Below are 14,931 nucleotides of genomic sequence, written 5' to 3'. Positions count from 1 at the left end.
TGGGGAGGAGGTGGAGCGAGCCTCAGCTTGTCTGAAGGCACTTTGAACTGCATTGGCAGAAGAGAGGGTTCCTGAAACTGCTTTTTCTGCAGACATCGAATAAACAAAAGCCCTTTCCTGGGCCCCACAGGAAATCACCCCAGGCTGAGGGTAGAGCCGCAGGCCTCTTGCGGTTTGGGTGAGCAGCGAGGGCGGGGGCGGGCCCCTCTATCCTCCCTCCTCCCCGGCAGCCTCTGATCTCACCTGCAGCTTCACCCTCACTCCATCCACAGTCACCACCTTGTTCTGAAAGAGAAAAGGGCAGAGCGAGAGGCGGTGTGAAGGGCAGGGGAGGCTTGGCTCCTGTGCTCTGCTGACATCCTACCAAGGAGCAAACATCCCGTCCTGGTCGCTCCCCAGGGCTCGGGGCGGTGGCGTGAGCCCCGGAGACGTCTCCAGCCAGGTGACTCCAGATACTGCGGTGTAGAGCCCTGTGCTCTGGCAACTCGTCTGCTGTTCTCACCACACGCCAGGGTGCGGGAGCCCCAGACCCGGCTCTCCCCGGGGCTCGGCAGGTGGCACAGGGCTGGGCACTGGGGGCCCTGCTCTTTCCCTGCTTCTGTCTGCCTCTCACAGAGCTCAGTCCCATCCTGCAGCCGAGCCCTTAGTGATGAGATGCCAACCAGCATCCTGGGGACCCTGGAGGGTCTCAGATCTACGGCTGCCCACAAATTCTCCTGAGTGAAGCTTCGTCCCCCTCACGGGAGAGACACACCAAGCCTCTGATACCGCCTCCCGTCCCACACCCCCTCCCCGGGCTGCCAGGATTAGACCCTTACTCTTCCGGCCCCTTTGGGTGCGCAGTGCTCAGAGCACTTGGCACTCCTGACAAAGGTTCATAAAGGTGGGTTCATCAAGGTGAGAAGAGGGACCCTGGAAAGCTGCTCTCTCCCCACCTGGCCACCCCAGCTCTTCGACCTAGTGTAGTCCTGTGCTTCCGGGGAACTCCCGAAAGACCGGTGGACCTCTGAGGCCTTGCCCGAGGCGCCCAGGTGGGAGGGCCATGGGCAAAGGGACTGAGGGCCGGGAAGCTCGGCTCACCCATCTCTCATTTCTCATATCCTGTAGGGTGGCAGGAAGCCCACCAAGCCTAGATTCCTCTAACTGGCCACCTCTGTGGTCCCCAGGGAGCACCCCTGGTGCCCCCCAGGCCCCGAGCCACAGTCGTCCTGAGGAGCGGGGTAGGCGAGGGGAGGGCAGCGCCCCCTGTGCCTGAGCCGCAGCCCCCGGCTCGCTGGAGGCAGAGCCTGCAGCCACCTCACCCTGAAGTCTATGCCGACGGTGGCTATGAAGGTCCCGGACAAGAAGGCCCCGTCTTTGAATTGGATCAGGAAACAGGTTTTCCCAACGCCCGAGTCTCCCAGAAGCATCACCTAGGAGATGGGGGCAGAGGCAGTTAATGGGGAGTCGGGGCGAGTTTCTGGGCTTCCGGGGAGACAGGCCCTGGAAAGAGGGGCAGAGGGCGAGGAAAAGATGCCGACAGCGCCGAGGGGCGCCTGCTTCCAGAAAGCCTCTGCCTCCGCCCTGCGTCTCTGCGCCACGCGCTCACCTCGGGCTCGCCCTGGGACCCTCCTTTCCTCACCCAATTTCCTGGAAGCCTGAGTTGAGACCTCAGCACCAGCAGGTCCCCAGCTGTGCTGGGTGGCCCTAGAGAACCACATTTGTCTCAGACACACTTGCCCCCTGCCACGCCATCGCCGACTCCCTCCCTCTGCGTGCGTCCCAACGACAGGCACGCATGCGCGGGGGCTACCGTGCCAGGAAAGGGAAGAGTTAATACTGGCGCTGGGGGAGGTATTGGGGGGCTGATGGGGGTGGGCACTGTCCTCTGATTCTAAAATCACTATTGTTCGGGTTCTTTTTCAGAACATTTATTTGGACAATTTTAATGACGTTTTATGTTTATAAAGAGGTTGCATGAATTAGGGAAGGTTGAAATTTACACCGGGGTGGGGAGGCATTCCGCCTGCAGTTCTTTTCAGCAGAAACCTCCCAGGTGGGGCAAATGGCTGCAAATTGGCATCATCGGCCCCTGCAGGGCAGGGAGTGTGGGGCGGTGGGGTATGTCCTGCTCCTGGCCAGCCTCTCCTCACCTTCCCTGGGGGCCTTGGGGTGGCAGAGGACAGCCCTCTCTGTCCAGTCATTCCTTAATCTCAGAGAACAGAGGTCTAGACCTAATGCTGCAGTTTTCCCAACCTGCTGGTCACATACTTCATGGGTTGAGCAGGGACTAGGTTTCAGTCATTTTTGAGGCTCTGACCTTGACAGTGGCACCCAAAGGCTTCTCTGCTGTGCGCATGGGATGTTGGGATTAACTAACTTTGGTAGAGAAGTAGGGGGCTCAGTAAAAGGTGTATGAAGGCTGGGGTCCTGGCTCCTAAATGTTTTACTGGGGACTTGGAGACGATTCCTTAACCTTTCTGTGGCATGGTCTCCACTGTAGCTAGGCCTTTCTAAAGTCGGTTAATGGCTAGGACCAATAATGCTGGCGTGAACTACCTGAGACTCCAGCACAGTGCCTGCTGCTAGCCCCCATCCCCTCTAATCCAACCCAAGGACCTCCCGCCAGCCTCCTCCCGTTCTGTCCTGGACTGAGTCTCCAGGGATGGTCTTGGGGCATGCAGGCTGGTGAAGGCCAGCGGCCAAGTCTCCACAGGTGCTGCTTAGCCCCAGGGACAGATGGAGGGCTGGGGGGGCCCTCTGGAGCCTGCGTTGCTCCCTGGCTCCTAGGTCCCAGTCCCCATGGGGGAAGGAGGGAGGGAGAGTGAGCTCCTGTATACTTTACAGATCACGGCTGCCTTGAGCAAACGATGCCAGCCACCTACCCAGCTGGGCAAATCCACTAAATACAACCAGCGGCCCAGCCTCGCCACCTCCCAGGCAAACAGCTCAGTCGGCTTGTCTGGCAAGGAGGTCAGGTGGTCCCCACCAGCCTAGGGGCTGGCCCTCAGCGGTGCCCCTCCCGCTGAAGGCGCAGGGGCCCATTTCCTGCCCAGAGCCCACACAGGACGCCTATCTCAACAGCTCTGGGCGGGTGCCTTGTAGAGTGGCTTCCTCTGAAACAATGGGGGTGGCGGCCACGGGCTCCTATGGAGAGTGAGCCTCCATGTGCGGGGAGGAAAGCAAGGCACAGAAAGAGGCAGGTCTCCTTCAAGGCCATGTAGCATGAGACTGGACAGCCCCCTCGCTCATTTATTCCCAAGCCTGGATGAAGAGTGGACCTGGGCTCCTTCGGCACCTCTTTCGGAGTTCCTGGTACTTGCCTGCTCCAGGGGCACGGAGCGAGGACAGACAGACCAATGTCCACTGCCACCCTCACCTGCTTCTGCACAGGGCCCCCCTGCGGACGCTCGGAGGCCCAGCCAGCTGACGCGTGCTCTCCCAGGTGGGGGACTTGTGACTAACCGCTGAGATCTTTCTCGGGTTCTAAAAATTCCCAGGCGGGCCTGCATTCTGGCTAGCGACATCCTTCTGGAAGAAGGTGTGAGACACTAGTGGAAGGGGAGAAGATAGGACTGGGGTGGGGGGCACCTGGGACCTAAAGAGTTTAGAGCCTAAGGCCTTGAAACTGGATGTCAAGTCTCCGCTGAGAGCTTAGCTGGGAAAAGGGCATTACCCGCAAGTTGCTCGGCCGCCAGGGGGCGTCCTCTCCGGGTGTCTAGGCATCCCCATTTCTTAGTACTTCGGGTGCCTGTACCCAGTAGAGTTAACCCTTGCCGAGGAGCATAGGATTCCCGGGGGCTCGGATTAGCTGGCGTGCGGCAGAAGAAAATTGGGACCTTCCTCTTCCAGCCTCAGCTGAGCCAGCCCAGATCCCTGGAAACTGGGATGGGCCCAGGGGATGTGTTTCGACCCTCCCTCCCCACTCTGCTGCCTGAGGGAAGGGCTGAGTCTAAAGCAGACGCAGCCAGAAAGGTTCTTGGGACCGGGAACTCCAGGGTCTCGGGGCGAAGGGTGCGGGGCGGGGGGGAAAGTGGTGGCCCCCAGAGCCGGCACAGGAGTCCCCATCGCTGGGCGCAGTGCCCACCCACCTTTCCCGTGAGGTCATAGCTCGGACTGCAGGGCGGGGAGCGCTGGGGGGTCTCGCTATCCCGGGTGGCAGCAGCGCCAGGCGTGCCCGTCATATCTCCGGACGAGAGGTGAGCTGGGGCAGCCGGCGGGCGAGGGACAGCGCAGCAACAGCTCCGCCTTAGGCTCCACCCACTACTTTCTCCCTCCACCGCCCAGGCTCGGACCCCGACAGGCTCCTCCCTCCGTCCCGCCACCGCAAGCAACTACACACGCCCGGAGCGGGCTGTCCCGCGAGGGCGTGCAAGACGGCAGCGTCAGCTCCCGAGGGGCAGGCGGGCCCCCTAAGAAACACTGACCTGTCCTCCTGCTCCCTACCCCAGGACTGGTCCCCCAAAGTCGCCAGCCGTCGGGGTTAGGTTCCCACGGGGAGCGGTCTCTGGAGACCCCGCCCGCTGCGCAAGGTCTGGCATCGCTGGGACCCCGTGCACCGACGCCCGGGGTCCCGCTGCCGCTGCGCAGCGCGACCAGCAGGTGACGCCCGAGGTCCGGCCCGCTGGCTATCAACAGGCGGCTCCAGGGGCGGGGTCGCGGGGAGGCTGGGGACGCCCCTACCCAGCGCCGCGCTGCGTTTGAGAGGAGGCGTGCATGCTGAACACAGCGCCCAGGCAGTTTCACTTCTGTCGATGCGGCCTGGTCCGAGCTCATGTGAATCTAATTATATTTACCGACCGATATTCACCTTGCAGCGCATGACCCCTGGTTAGTTGGTGTTCGAACTTGACCCTTTAGTGTGGATCAGCTCTCATTTCTCCCTGACCTGTTGGGCTGCGCCCAAGATGTCCCATCATGGGAAAGCCTTCCTCGCACACCCTTACTAATCTAGGCACTCCTGAAGGCAAGGCTGGTCTCGTGCACGCGTGGCCCCCTGCCTTTGGTACTCAGTAGACCTTAAACGGTTGGTATCAAATGGATTCATGAAGTTGTGGATCATTTTGAGCAGAGTCTCCAGGACATCCTAGGAGCCCTGCAGCTCCTGCTGACAGAGGGCAGGAGTGTGTCGTGGATTGAGCTCATTCATCATACCACACAGGCATGGAAGAGGGCGGATGGGTGCATTATGCAGGGACTGTTTAAGGGGTGTGTTGGGGGAGGGGCGCCCGCATCTTTTTACTTAGGTGTTAAGGGTGAGGGGCAGGTGTGGCTTTGCGTACTTTGTGTCCATCCACCTCCAGCCCTGTGATTTTTTTCCTCAGCCGGGATTATTTTCTGGAGGCAGGCAGCCATAAAGATGACTGTGGAAATGCCATCAATGTCAGCACCCCAAGAAACCTCTCAGCAGGGCTTGGCAGCCAGTTTGGCGGTGCTGGTGATGGAGCTGGGGAAAATCTTGATTTGAGAGGCACCTGCACGGAAGCTGGACAGGTCCCCTCCCAGCAGGCAGTGGGCCTGCTGGTGTCTGGGGTGAAGGTTGATCCAGAGGCCCTGGCACCTCACTCATCCCTGTCTCCTTCAAAAGCGGAGCTCCTTCCCTCTCCTCTGCCCAGGCTCTGCTGCCCTATGAGTTGGGCCTTCAGTGGCCCCCTCTGTCTCAGTTACCATGACACAGGAGGAATTCCAGGCCACAGTCAGGACCACCCATGGGGCACTTGCAAATTACCACCTGTAAGTAGTATTTAAAGTCTTCGTGTGAATGACAGGTGGATATGCAAGGGTCTTGCGGCCTGGTTCTCCAGGGACCCATAGACCACTGATATTTGAAGGAGACCCCAATGTCCTCCAGCCCCTTTGCTCAGTGCAATATGGGAGCCTTAAGCTGTTGTGCAAAGTGTCAGCTGCTCGGAGCAGAAGAGACCTGTCTCTGGAGAGGACAGGAATGGAGGGTCCCAGGCATAGAAAGAGAAGTGGGCCGGGGGCTCACCGAGGAGACAGACATTTTCTCGTCGAGAGCTGCAAACCTCTTTGTAAGTGAGCAGCTGTGTCTAGGCCCAGGGTCGGTCATGGGTCCCTGATTTGGTTCCTAACACAGGCTGCTGTCACTGCCCTCCACTATAAGAGTGTGTGTGGTGTCAGATGGGTACCAGACCTATTGGGGCGATCATTTGGTAAGTTATATAAACGTCCAATCACTATACTGTTTCCCTGAAGCCAATATAATGGCATATGTCAACTGTAACTGAAAAACGAGAAATATTATTAAGAAAAATATTAATGTCCCTCGCAGCATGGCACATCACTATAAAGCAAAAATTGGTAAGAATAAAAAAAAGGAACTGAAAAATTCACACGCACACATACACATACACACAAAGATTTTTCCTTGCTTTCTAGCCTCTGTGTTCAGCCCGTGGGGCGCCCCAGAAAGAGATGGGGGAGCAGGAGGAGAGCCGCGTGGGGGGCTGGCTGCCCTGGCTGCCCCTCGCAAGAGAGCCGCCAGGCGCTGCTGCCTTCCTGTACCGCAGGTCGCAGCTCCTGCCAGCCGGGCCTCTCCGCACAGCCCTCTCTGACTCTGGGGCTGGACGTCATTCCCTCCTCTCACCTCCTGCAGCCGGGTGTGGGATGGAGGCCCTGCCCCTCCCCAAGGCCACTGCGTCACCCCGCCTGGTTTCCCAACGTCCTGCTTACACCTTGGTAAACGGCCTTTATTAAACCTTCTTGCATGATGCAACGTGAATGTCCACCCATTTCCTGCCGGGGCCTTGGCGGAGGGTGTCAGGTCCCCTGAGGCTGGGAGTGCTTACTGTGAATCCGATGCCCACGGTGGCCGAGAAGGAGCCTGGGATGAACTTTCCCTGGTCGAACTGGACCAGCAGAGACGTCTTCCCCACGCCACTGTCCCCCACCAGGATGGTCTGAAAGGGAGCAACAGAGAGGCGTGAGGGCCTGCAGCGTGAATCTGGCCTCTGGGACGTCATTGTGGCTGAGGGAGTCGCACGCCCAGACACACACGTCAAACTCCTGCTTTGCTACTGACGTCCCTGAAGGAGGCACGCAAGCATAGACGAAACCTTGTTCCCTCCCACGATGGCAAACGTCTGAGGCGACCGTGAGACTGTGCCTCTCAGACTCCCAGCCACAGGAGCGTGATGACCGAGGGCCCCGTGCCGCGCTGCGCAGCTGTCACCAGCGGGCCCGCACTACGGCCCGCACCACCGCCTGCACCACGGCCCGCACCACGGCCCGCACCACGGCCCAGCTCAGCTCAGGCAGCGCCCAGCCCAAGGCGGAGCGTGGCAGGGGCGCTGAGGCAGGCCTGTTTCTGGGAGACACGGGACGCCCCTAACAGCCGATTTCAGCTGCGGGACCTCCTCATGGCTCCTACAGAACCTTCCAGAGACTGTTCGAGGGTCCCGGACACTTCCACACGGGCACTTCCTGGCCTCCGCCCTTCACGTGAGCGCAGACCCTCATCGCGGCCTGACGATTCCCCCCACCTCTCCCTGCTTCTGCCTCATTCCTCGCATGGGGGTCTCCCCTAGGGAAATTCCTGCACACTGAATTCCCTTTTGACGTCTGCTTCTTGGAAGATCTGGACTAACCCAATGGGTCTTTTGCATGGATAAGTCTAAAAAAAAAAAAATCTACAGAATAAAAATAAATAAATAAACAGGATGCGTGTGGCTATATGCCTCAGGAAGAGTTTGCCCTTGGCCCTGGAATAAGGTATTGGAGTTTGGGAAAAGAAGGGACGGCCACTTCCATCCTGAGCGGAAGGAGGGTGTGAAGTAACGTGGAGGTTCCGGTGCGATGCGTCATAAGCAGCAGAGGAGAAACACGCATGCGCCCAGCCCTGGTACGCGGCTGTCTCTCAGTGCGTGAATGAACGAATGAATGAATGAATGACCGGGTGGGTAAAGGCCTTAGTGTCAACGTGGACCATAGCTACTTTTCGAAGGCGAGCAGGCAAGGTTGTTGGAAGGGCTTAGGAGATGCCAACTTTAGCTCGACTTGCGAAAACAGCAACAAAAAGGACATAAAAAAATTAAAAATGTAAAAGCATAAAGACCAACGGGCCAGATCCATGGTCACTGTTTGCCTCGGTTAAGTTCCAAAACAAGTTCTGTCCAGCTTTTATTTCCTCCTGGGTCAAAGGGCTCCCTTCGTTTGCAGGTGCAGCGGCTTTAATAATTTGCCTCTCAACTCCAGCTTCCTCAGCCTTGAAGAAGTGCTTCCCAGGGAGACCATTCCAGAATGTGAGGGGTCAGTCCTTCCAGGTAGGCCTGTCTTATTCATTTACTAAAGATTCTAATTCTTTTCCCTTTTATCCTTTTCTTTTGCAGGGTGAAGAGTTTCCATCACTTTCTTCTCTCATCGTACAGTTCCATCTTCTTGGGGCCTTGTTCAGTGGGGACATGGTCCAGGGTGACAGGGTTCAGCATGTCAGATGATGAAACTGTATGATGACCTCTGGGGCCAGGGGCAGGATGATGATGTTCCCTTATCGGTCTTTTTAGAAACTGCAGTCCCGTGGAGATGCTGGTATCAGGTCTAAGAACTTTTGGCTGGGCCACTATGGAGAGCTCAGAGGACCTCCTTAGACCTGGCCCTCTTCTGTCGGTGCCCCTCTGCAGGAATGAGATGCCCATAGGACCAAAGGTCCCCTGTCCCTCCTATAAAGAACGCTTCTCCCAGAGCTCACTGCTAGTGTAATATTCACTGTACAACACTAGCCGAGGGGTGACTGTTTGCGTGGGTGTTGACAGAGCTTGGATGTAAAACCTGGGGTGTCCACATCATTCTCCTCAGGACCTCCAGGTGTGGAGTGTGCAGGAGGCTGAAGAGTGGCCGTGGGTGGGAGCTGAGGACCAGGAGATGGCTGTCACTAGGCTGCCACTTTCTGGTGTGGAACTTTCGAGAACCCCACATTCGAACCTTTCTGCCAGTTCGGTATGAAGATATATGTGTCAAAGCAGGAATATAGGACACACTCGATTTGATAGTTTATTTTTTAGCTTGACTTAGAGCGTTAAAATATTGGTCTATGGACCTTTATTTGTACCCTGGCCCTGGTCCTCCAAATGTTAGGACGGGTTTGCCTGAATTCATTACCTTAGACACGTGACAGACTTTCTCTCTCTGCCCATTTGCTGCCGGCGTTTTTCCTAAACTTTTCCCAGGTTGATTCCAAATTTCACTGCTTGAAGAAGCTAACGGTCAACTTGGGACCCAGGTTTTTTACTGTATCTTCCCTCTTTTGGGACGTTTATGAAAATGTCAATTAATCCCGGATCCTACAGAAACTTCTGTCAACTCTGCCGCGGTTCAGAAAAGTGTCTTTGTTCTCTCTTCTTAAGCCGTTTGCTCATGTCTATTATTTGTGCCTCGTGCATTTCCAAAAGGGATTTGAGGCGGCTTGAAACAAAACCCACCAACACAAGAAAGCAGTTACAAACTCTGCCTGAGGAAAGCCTCCTCCTCAGAGTGAGGCTGGGGTGTTCCTGCCTTGAGCCTAACGTTGGAGTCTAGATTTCCTGGCAGTCAGGACAAAGTGGGAAACCAGGTGGGGTGTGTCGTTCTTACTTCCTGACAAAGGACGCCTGAGTCCCTTCCTCAATGAGCATTTCCCCCTGGCGTGTGAGGCTGAGAAGAATCCGTCATGCGATTCTTCTGCAGGGTGCCTTGATTGACAAGACGGGCAATTGTAATTTTGCAGACGATGCAAAGCTTATTCTACAGCTTTTGTATTGAGCCGTTGCTAAAAGCAGGAACCTAACGTTAAATCATCCTTGAGTGGAGTCCTCTTGATGGGATCCGGCTAACGCTGTCCAAGCCCTTTGCTCCCCTGTGACTCCAGGATTCAGGGGGAACAGTTAGAAAACCTAGAGAAATGGGGTGGTTAGCATGGCTTCCACAGGGGCTCTGAGCAACCTTCCTAACAAGGAGAGGAAACGTAGGTGCCACGAAGAAAAAGATCGGTCGATCCGACTGCATAGAAATAAAAATGTCTGGTCAACAGAAGATACCAGAAACAAAATCAAATGAGAAATGCTAGAGGGAATCTATTTGCAAGACACGTGACAACGAGTGACTATAGCCAGTAACATAAAGAGTTCTCAAAGGAAAATCTCAACAGAAAAATGAACAAAGGATATGAATAGGTATATTGAGTGTGTGTGTGTGTGTGTGTGTGTGTGTGTGTGGTTAGTTCTATGTGTCAACTTGCCCAGGCTACTGTACCTGGTTATTCAATTAAACACTAACCTAGATGTTGCTGTGAGGGTTTATTATGGATGGGGTTAACATCTGTGATCAGCTGACTTGATTCTTCAATAATCTGGTCGGGCCTCATCCAATTAATTAAAAGACCTTAGCTGCAAAACGAAAATTTCTCTGAGGAGCCAGAGAATTCTGCTTCAAGAGTGCAGCATCAGCTCCTGTGTGAGAATGTCCAACCTGTAGGCCGACTGCAGGTTTCGGACTGGGCAGACGCCACAGCAAGTTAAGCCAGTTCCTTGATCTCTCTCTCTGTCTCCCCCTTTCCTCCTTCTCTCTAACTCTTCGTGTGTGTGTGTGTGTGTGTGTGTGTGTGTATTATCTATCTATCTATCTATCTATCTATCTATCTATCTATCATCTATCTATCTATCTCACTGCTTTTGTTTCTCTGGAGACCCCTGACTGACACAATATAACATTTAATAGTTTGATACTAGTTTGATAATGGCCAGCATTGGCTGAGACTTTGGGGAGCAGGCTCCCATACATGCTTCATTGGTGAGAGCACACATGGGGGAACCTTTTTAGAGAGTTAACTGTCAATATCCGTCAAAGTTACAAATGCAGATTCCTTTGACTCGGTGATTTTATGGCTTTGCTTGCAAAAGTACTCTAAGATAGGTGGACAAGGATGCTCGCCGTAGCATGTGAGAGCGAACGATTCAGCAGTTGGGATTGGTTAAATAGACTCGAGAACATCCGTACAATGCAATACTGTGAAACTGACAAAAGAGCGAAGTAGACCCGTATGTGCTATTTGGGAAACAGTAAATCGTAAAGTACAAGAGGGGGCGCAGAGGCGTGCTCGTGCGACGGCTGCGTGTCCTCGGCTGAGGCGTCTGCGCTGGTTTTGGACACACCGTTGCCAGGAAGTCAGCAGAGGCTGAGGGTGTGGTTCCCTCTGAGGTTCTGGGGGTGGCGAGGTGGGGGGCTGGAGAGAAGACTTTTACTTTTCATTTCTCTCTCTATACATATATATTTTTAAAACAATTGCTTACCTTATCCTTTTAAAAAAGGTGTCGAGAAGCAGAGTTTGCCATCCTAAAATATACCTTTTGGGATATTGATTATTTTAAGCCGATTATTTTTAAGAAACGAAAGACTCAAGAAGAACCTTTGACCTACCTGCTAACTGCCTAAAAGAATGCAGGTAAAGGACCCACTCCGGAAAGGAGATACCAACGCAGAGAACTGTAGTTTAACGTAAACTAAGTGTGACAGACAGCGAGGAACTTAGAAAGGTCTGTTTGATCAAAGTCCTCTTTGTGCCCTACTGTTAAAGATGCCCCAGCAAACATTTATGTGCCAAATATTTGCTTTTCTATCTCCGTGTAAACTGCCTCCCTGCCCTTTGAAATTCCAGACGACAACCGCCCCTTCTCCTTAGCTCAAGATGACTTATGAGCCTTAACTGCTTGATCTGTCCGGCGGTCTCATATTCTTATGGACCCCCCCACCCTTGACGTATATATGTAATAAATTTGGTCGTTTTCGCCTGCTAATCTGTATCATGTTAATTTAGTTATTAGTCCAGCCAGAAGAAGCTAAAAGGGTAGGAGGGAAAATTAGTTTTCCTACCGCACAGCATTAACTCATGGTATTTCCGAGAAGGTATTATTAGCCATATTTTCTTTGTATACTTTTCTGGAGTAAGGAGGCCTAATAAATGCAGAACAAAAGGCCGATCATGGTTACACATACGTGTATTGAACAGTGATTATCTCGGCATGGTGGGGTTAGGGGAGACAAAAGGCATTTGTGTTCTCTGTGTTTCCTTATTTTTCTATAATGGACACACATGGCTTTGTAATCGGAAAACGCCTGCATATTGCTGGGGACCACCAACCTAACCGTCGCTGAACAAATGCTCGATTTAAACAGATCTAGCCCACTAATCATGGCTTTAAAAAAAGATCGAGCTCTCTGGGCAGAGGGAGCCTGAATGGTAGTTATTCCTCTCTGTCCATTTTAACAGGGATTACACATCTCAGATATACCTGAGGGGCAGGTGGCAAAGGTGATAGAGCCTCCGTTCTGAAAATCGAAGAGCTCTTTCGCCTTCTCTGCCTTCAAAGGGTTAACTCGATGTGTGGAGAGGGGTCGAATCTTGGCTCTGCCAGTTAATAGCCAGCCATGTGACCCTGGACAAGTTACTTGCTTTCTGAGCCTTGATTTTTTTTTTTTTAAATATGAAAAGTGGAATTAACATCTCCTTTCCTCTAGATTCGTAATTGGGATTCAAGATGATAACTACAAAAATATGGAGCATAGCACATCGTGGGTAGACCGAAAGGTACAGGAGCGATTGCTAACAACTCTAGCTTACGACTGGCTCACAGGTGCGAGGCAGAGCTTCTTCGCAGACAATAGTTCATTCTTTTATTCATTTTTTCCATCAATTATTTATTGAGCATCTACTATATGCCAAATGTGCTTTCTGCCCCCGGGGAGACAGCCCTCATGCATCTCTAATCTAGAATGGGAGAGACTCGGCTACACCAGCCCTTTCAACACTGGCCCTCCGTCACCTACGAACAGATGGCGGTCTGAAAACAGATAGTCTGTCGTGTCTAAGTCCACGGCAACCAAGAGGATTTTGAGGCTGCGGATCCTGGATACATGTCCCTCCCAAAGAAACGTGAGTTGGCTCTCCGAGGCTCTTAAACCCATCCGTCTCGATGACATTCGTTTATGTGACATCTTTTCCCAAAGGAGACAGTGTTGTCCGCAGTGAAAATCTGTTGAGCAATGAGTGATGTGAGCCCTTACCACACATTAGTGACTTTGCTTGATTTCGGAAATAACTGCGTGTTTTTGCAAGAAGAGATAAAAGATGGAAGTGTGAATCTTAGCGTTAAAAGTGAGATTAAGGCGATTAAATCTTTTTTTTTTTTTAACTTTATCTGTATTTCACAATATATTTCCTTCAAATGGACATACATTGCTTTTGTTATTCGGACCGATTTATTATTTTAAAGCACAGGCCACAGATGGTTCTGTTGGTCCCAGTTCTGTTCTGATCTGAACCGCATCAGAGGAAGAGGTGACGATGGGAGTCTTGAGGCAGGAGAGCAGGAGGGGCCATCTGTGAGCAGCTGCCAGGCCAAGTCAGGGCAGAGAGGATCCAGGGGAACAGAAAGCCAGGGGTCAAATCAAGCCATACAAAGAGGAAGGTAAGGCAGCTGCTCTCAGGCGGGTCTAGGTTTTGCGTGACCTTTTAGTTTTCTATTGCCACAGCGATGCTGCAATGAACTGTCTCGAACTCGGTGACACAGAACAAGTCTGTGAGTCGGCAGTTTAACCTGGACGGCCCTTCTGGTTTCTACTGGGCTCCCTTGGCTGTTGGCGGGTGCCGCTTGGCTCCGCTCCACCTGTGCCCCATCCCCCTGCTGGATCGCCCGTGTGTTCTCACAGCAGAAGCAGATATGCATGAGAGAGAGCAAGAGACCTCCGCAGGCCGAGGTTCGAAATGATGCAGCATCTCTTCTTCTGCATTTTCTTGGGCAAAGTAGGTCACAGGTCATGTTCGGACTCAGGGTGAATAGACTCTGCCTCTTTAATGAGAACAACTATGGAGTTGAAAGGCAGGGTGGGACTGTCTGCCACAGGCGTGAAGATTAGACAGCATCGTGACTCCTTTTTAGGAAAAAGGACCCTAAATTATGAATACGGGCTTTGATATAGGGCCTCAGAAGGAGCCTATCAGGTGAGGGGTGCTGATGTCTGAACTCCATCAGTCAGCTTCATGGAAAATCTGCCTCTTCCTTATTTTCACAAAGAAATGAGAAGCTAGAAGCCCCATGGGACCTGAGAAGGGGAACACAGCAAAGCCACCGTCACGCTGGTGGCAGAGCCCAGAGCGAAACCACTCTAACCCCGAGGACCGGTCTCGGTGAACCCTGTGTAAACGCGGCTTCCTGGTGTTCCTCTGTGGAGAGGCTGTTTCTTGGTTTTCTTCAGGCCCACTTGGTTTAGATGTTGGTCACTGTAATTCTCAAGTGAGCCTTGCGGCACACTTCCCGCGGACCCTCTCTTCCGGGCGGGAGAGACCCAATACGAGAACACTTCCCCCTCCGAACGAACGGGTGGGGTCCTCAAAGAGGCCTGGAGAAAGCAGCCTGGAGTTTGCAAGTTCGCAGTGACCACGAGAAGCAGCTTGAGCAAGTCTCCGTTCTTTGTAACCAGGAGAACCCAGTGAATGCGTCAACACACACACTGCGCGTGCACACACACACCCCGTGGATGTACACAGGCAAACACGTGTGCGCACATGGACATGCACACACAGGTGCTTTGGAGGAGATCATCCGCTCGATTCCTTCTTTCACAGCGGGGATGTGGAAGCCTAGGGAGGTAACTGACTCATGCAGGAGCCCCTGACCGAGCCCCGTCTAGGGCCTCCCCAGAAGCCCTCGAATAGCCTGACTCCCCTGCAGTCCCCAGAAGCACTTGTTTAGAGGAGCAGTCTTGCCATCACCCAGAGTCACTCCGGCGATCCTCTGTTCTTGATTCGGCGTGGAGCCTTTCTTGGGTGGGAGGATCCAGGGTCAGAGAGTTGGGTCCCAGGCGGAACTCTGAGCAGCTCCGAGATTGTCCAGTCCCTACCGCGCATGCCCGAGAAAGGAACGGCTTCCGCACCACCCTCAAAGCTCTTGGCCCCTGTTTTTC

The 14,931-nt window shown here is 53.6% G+C and overlaps 1 protein-coding gene across 14 annotated transcripts in view; it reads right to left on the bottom strand.

The window, feature by feature from the left end:
• Window positions 1-14,931, bottom strand: part of RAB37 (RAB37, member RAS oncogene family) — a 53,763-nt gene that overhangs the window by 3,932 nt on the left and 34,900 nt on the right. For 3 of the 14 annotated variants that reach the window (XM_036222416.1, XM_036222418.1, XM_036222414.1), the window contains exons 1-3: window positions 4,071-4,224; window positions 1,302-1,412; window positions 244-285 (exon numbers count right to left, since the gene is read on the bottom strand). In XM_036222416.1, the coding sequence (XP_036078309.1) occupies window positions 244-285; window positions 1,302-1,412; window positions 4,071-4,163 (246 nt within the window). In that variant the 5' untranslated portion in view covers window positions 4,164-4,224. Of the gene's footprint in view, window positions 1-243; window positions 4,034-4,070; window positions 4,225-4,406; window positions 4,503-6,788; window positions 6,900-14,931 lie in introns of those variants that run through there. The other 11 variants (XM_036222415.1, XM_036222417.1, XM_036222423.1 and 8 more) reach the window with 9 other exon arrangements.

Source organism: Rousettus aegyptiacus, unplaced genomic scaffold (genome assembly GCF_014176215.1).
Source record: "Rousettus aegyptiacus isolate mRouAeg1 unplaced genomic scaffold, mRouAeg1.p scaffold_m13_p_6, whole genome shotgun sequence".
NCBI classification, from domain to species: domain Eukaryota; kingdom Metazoa; phylum Chordata; class Mammalia; order Chiroptera; family Pteropodidae; genus Rousettus; species Rousettus aegyptiacus.
This window is presented reverse-complemented; position numbering and strand designations above follow the sequence as displayed.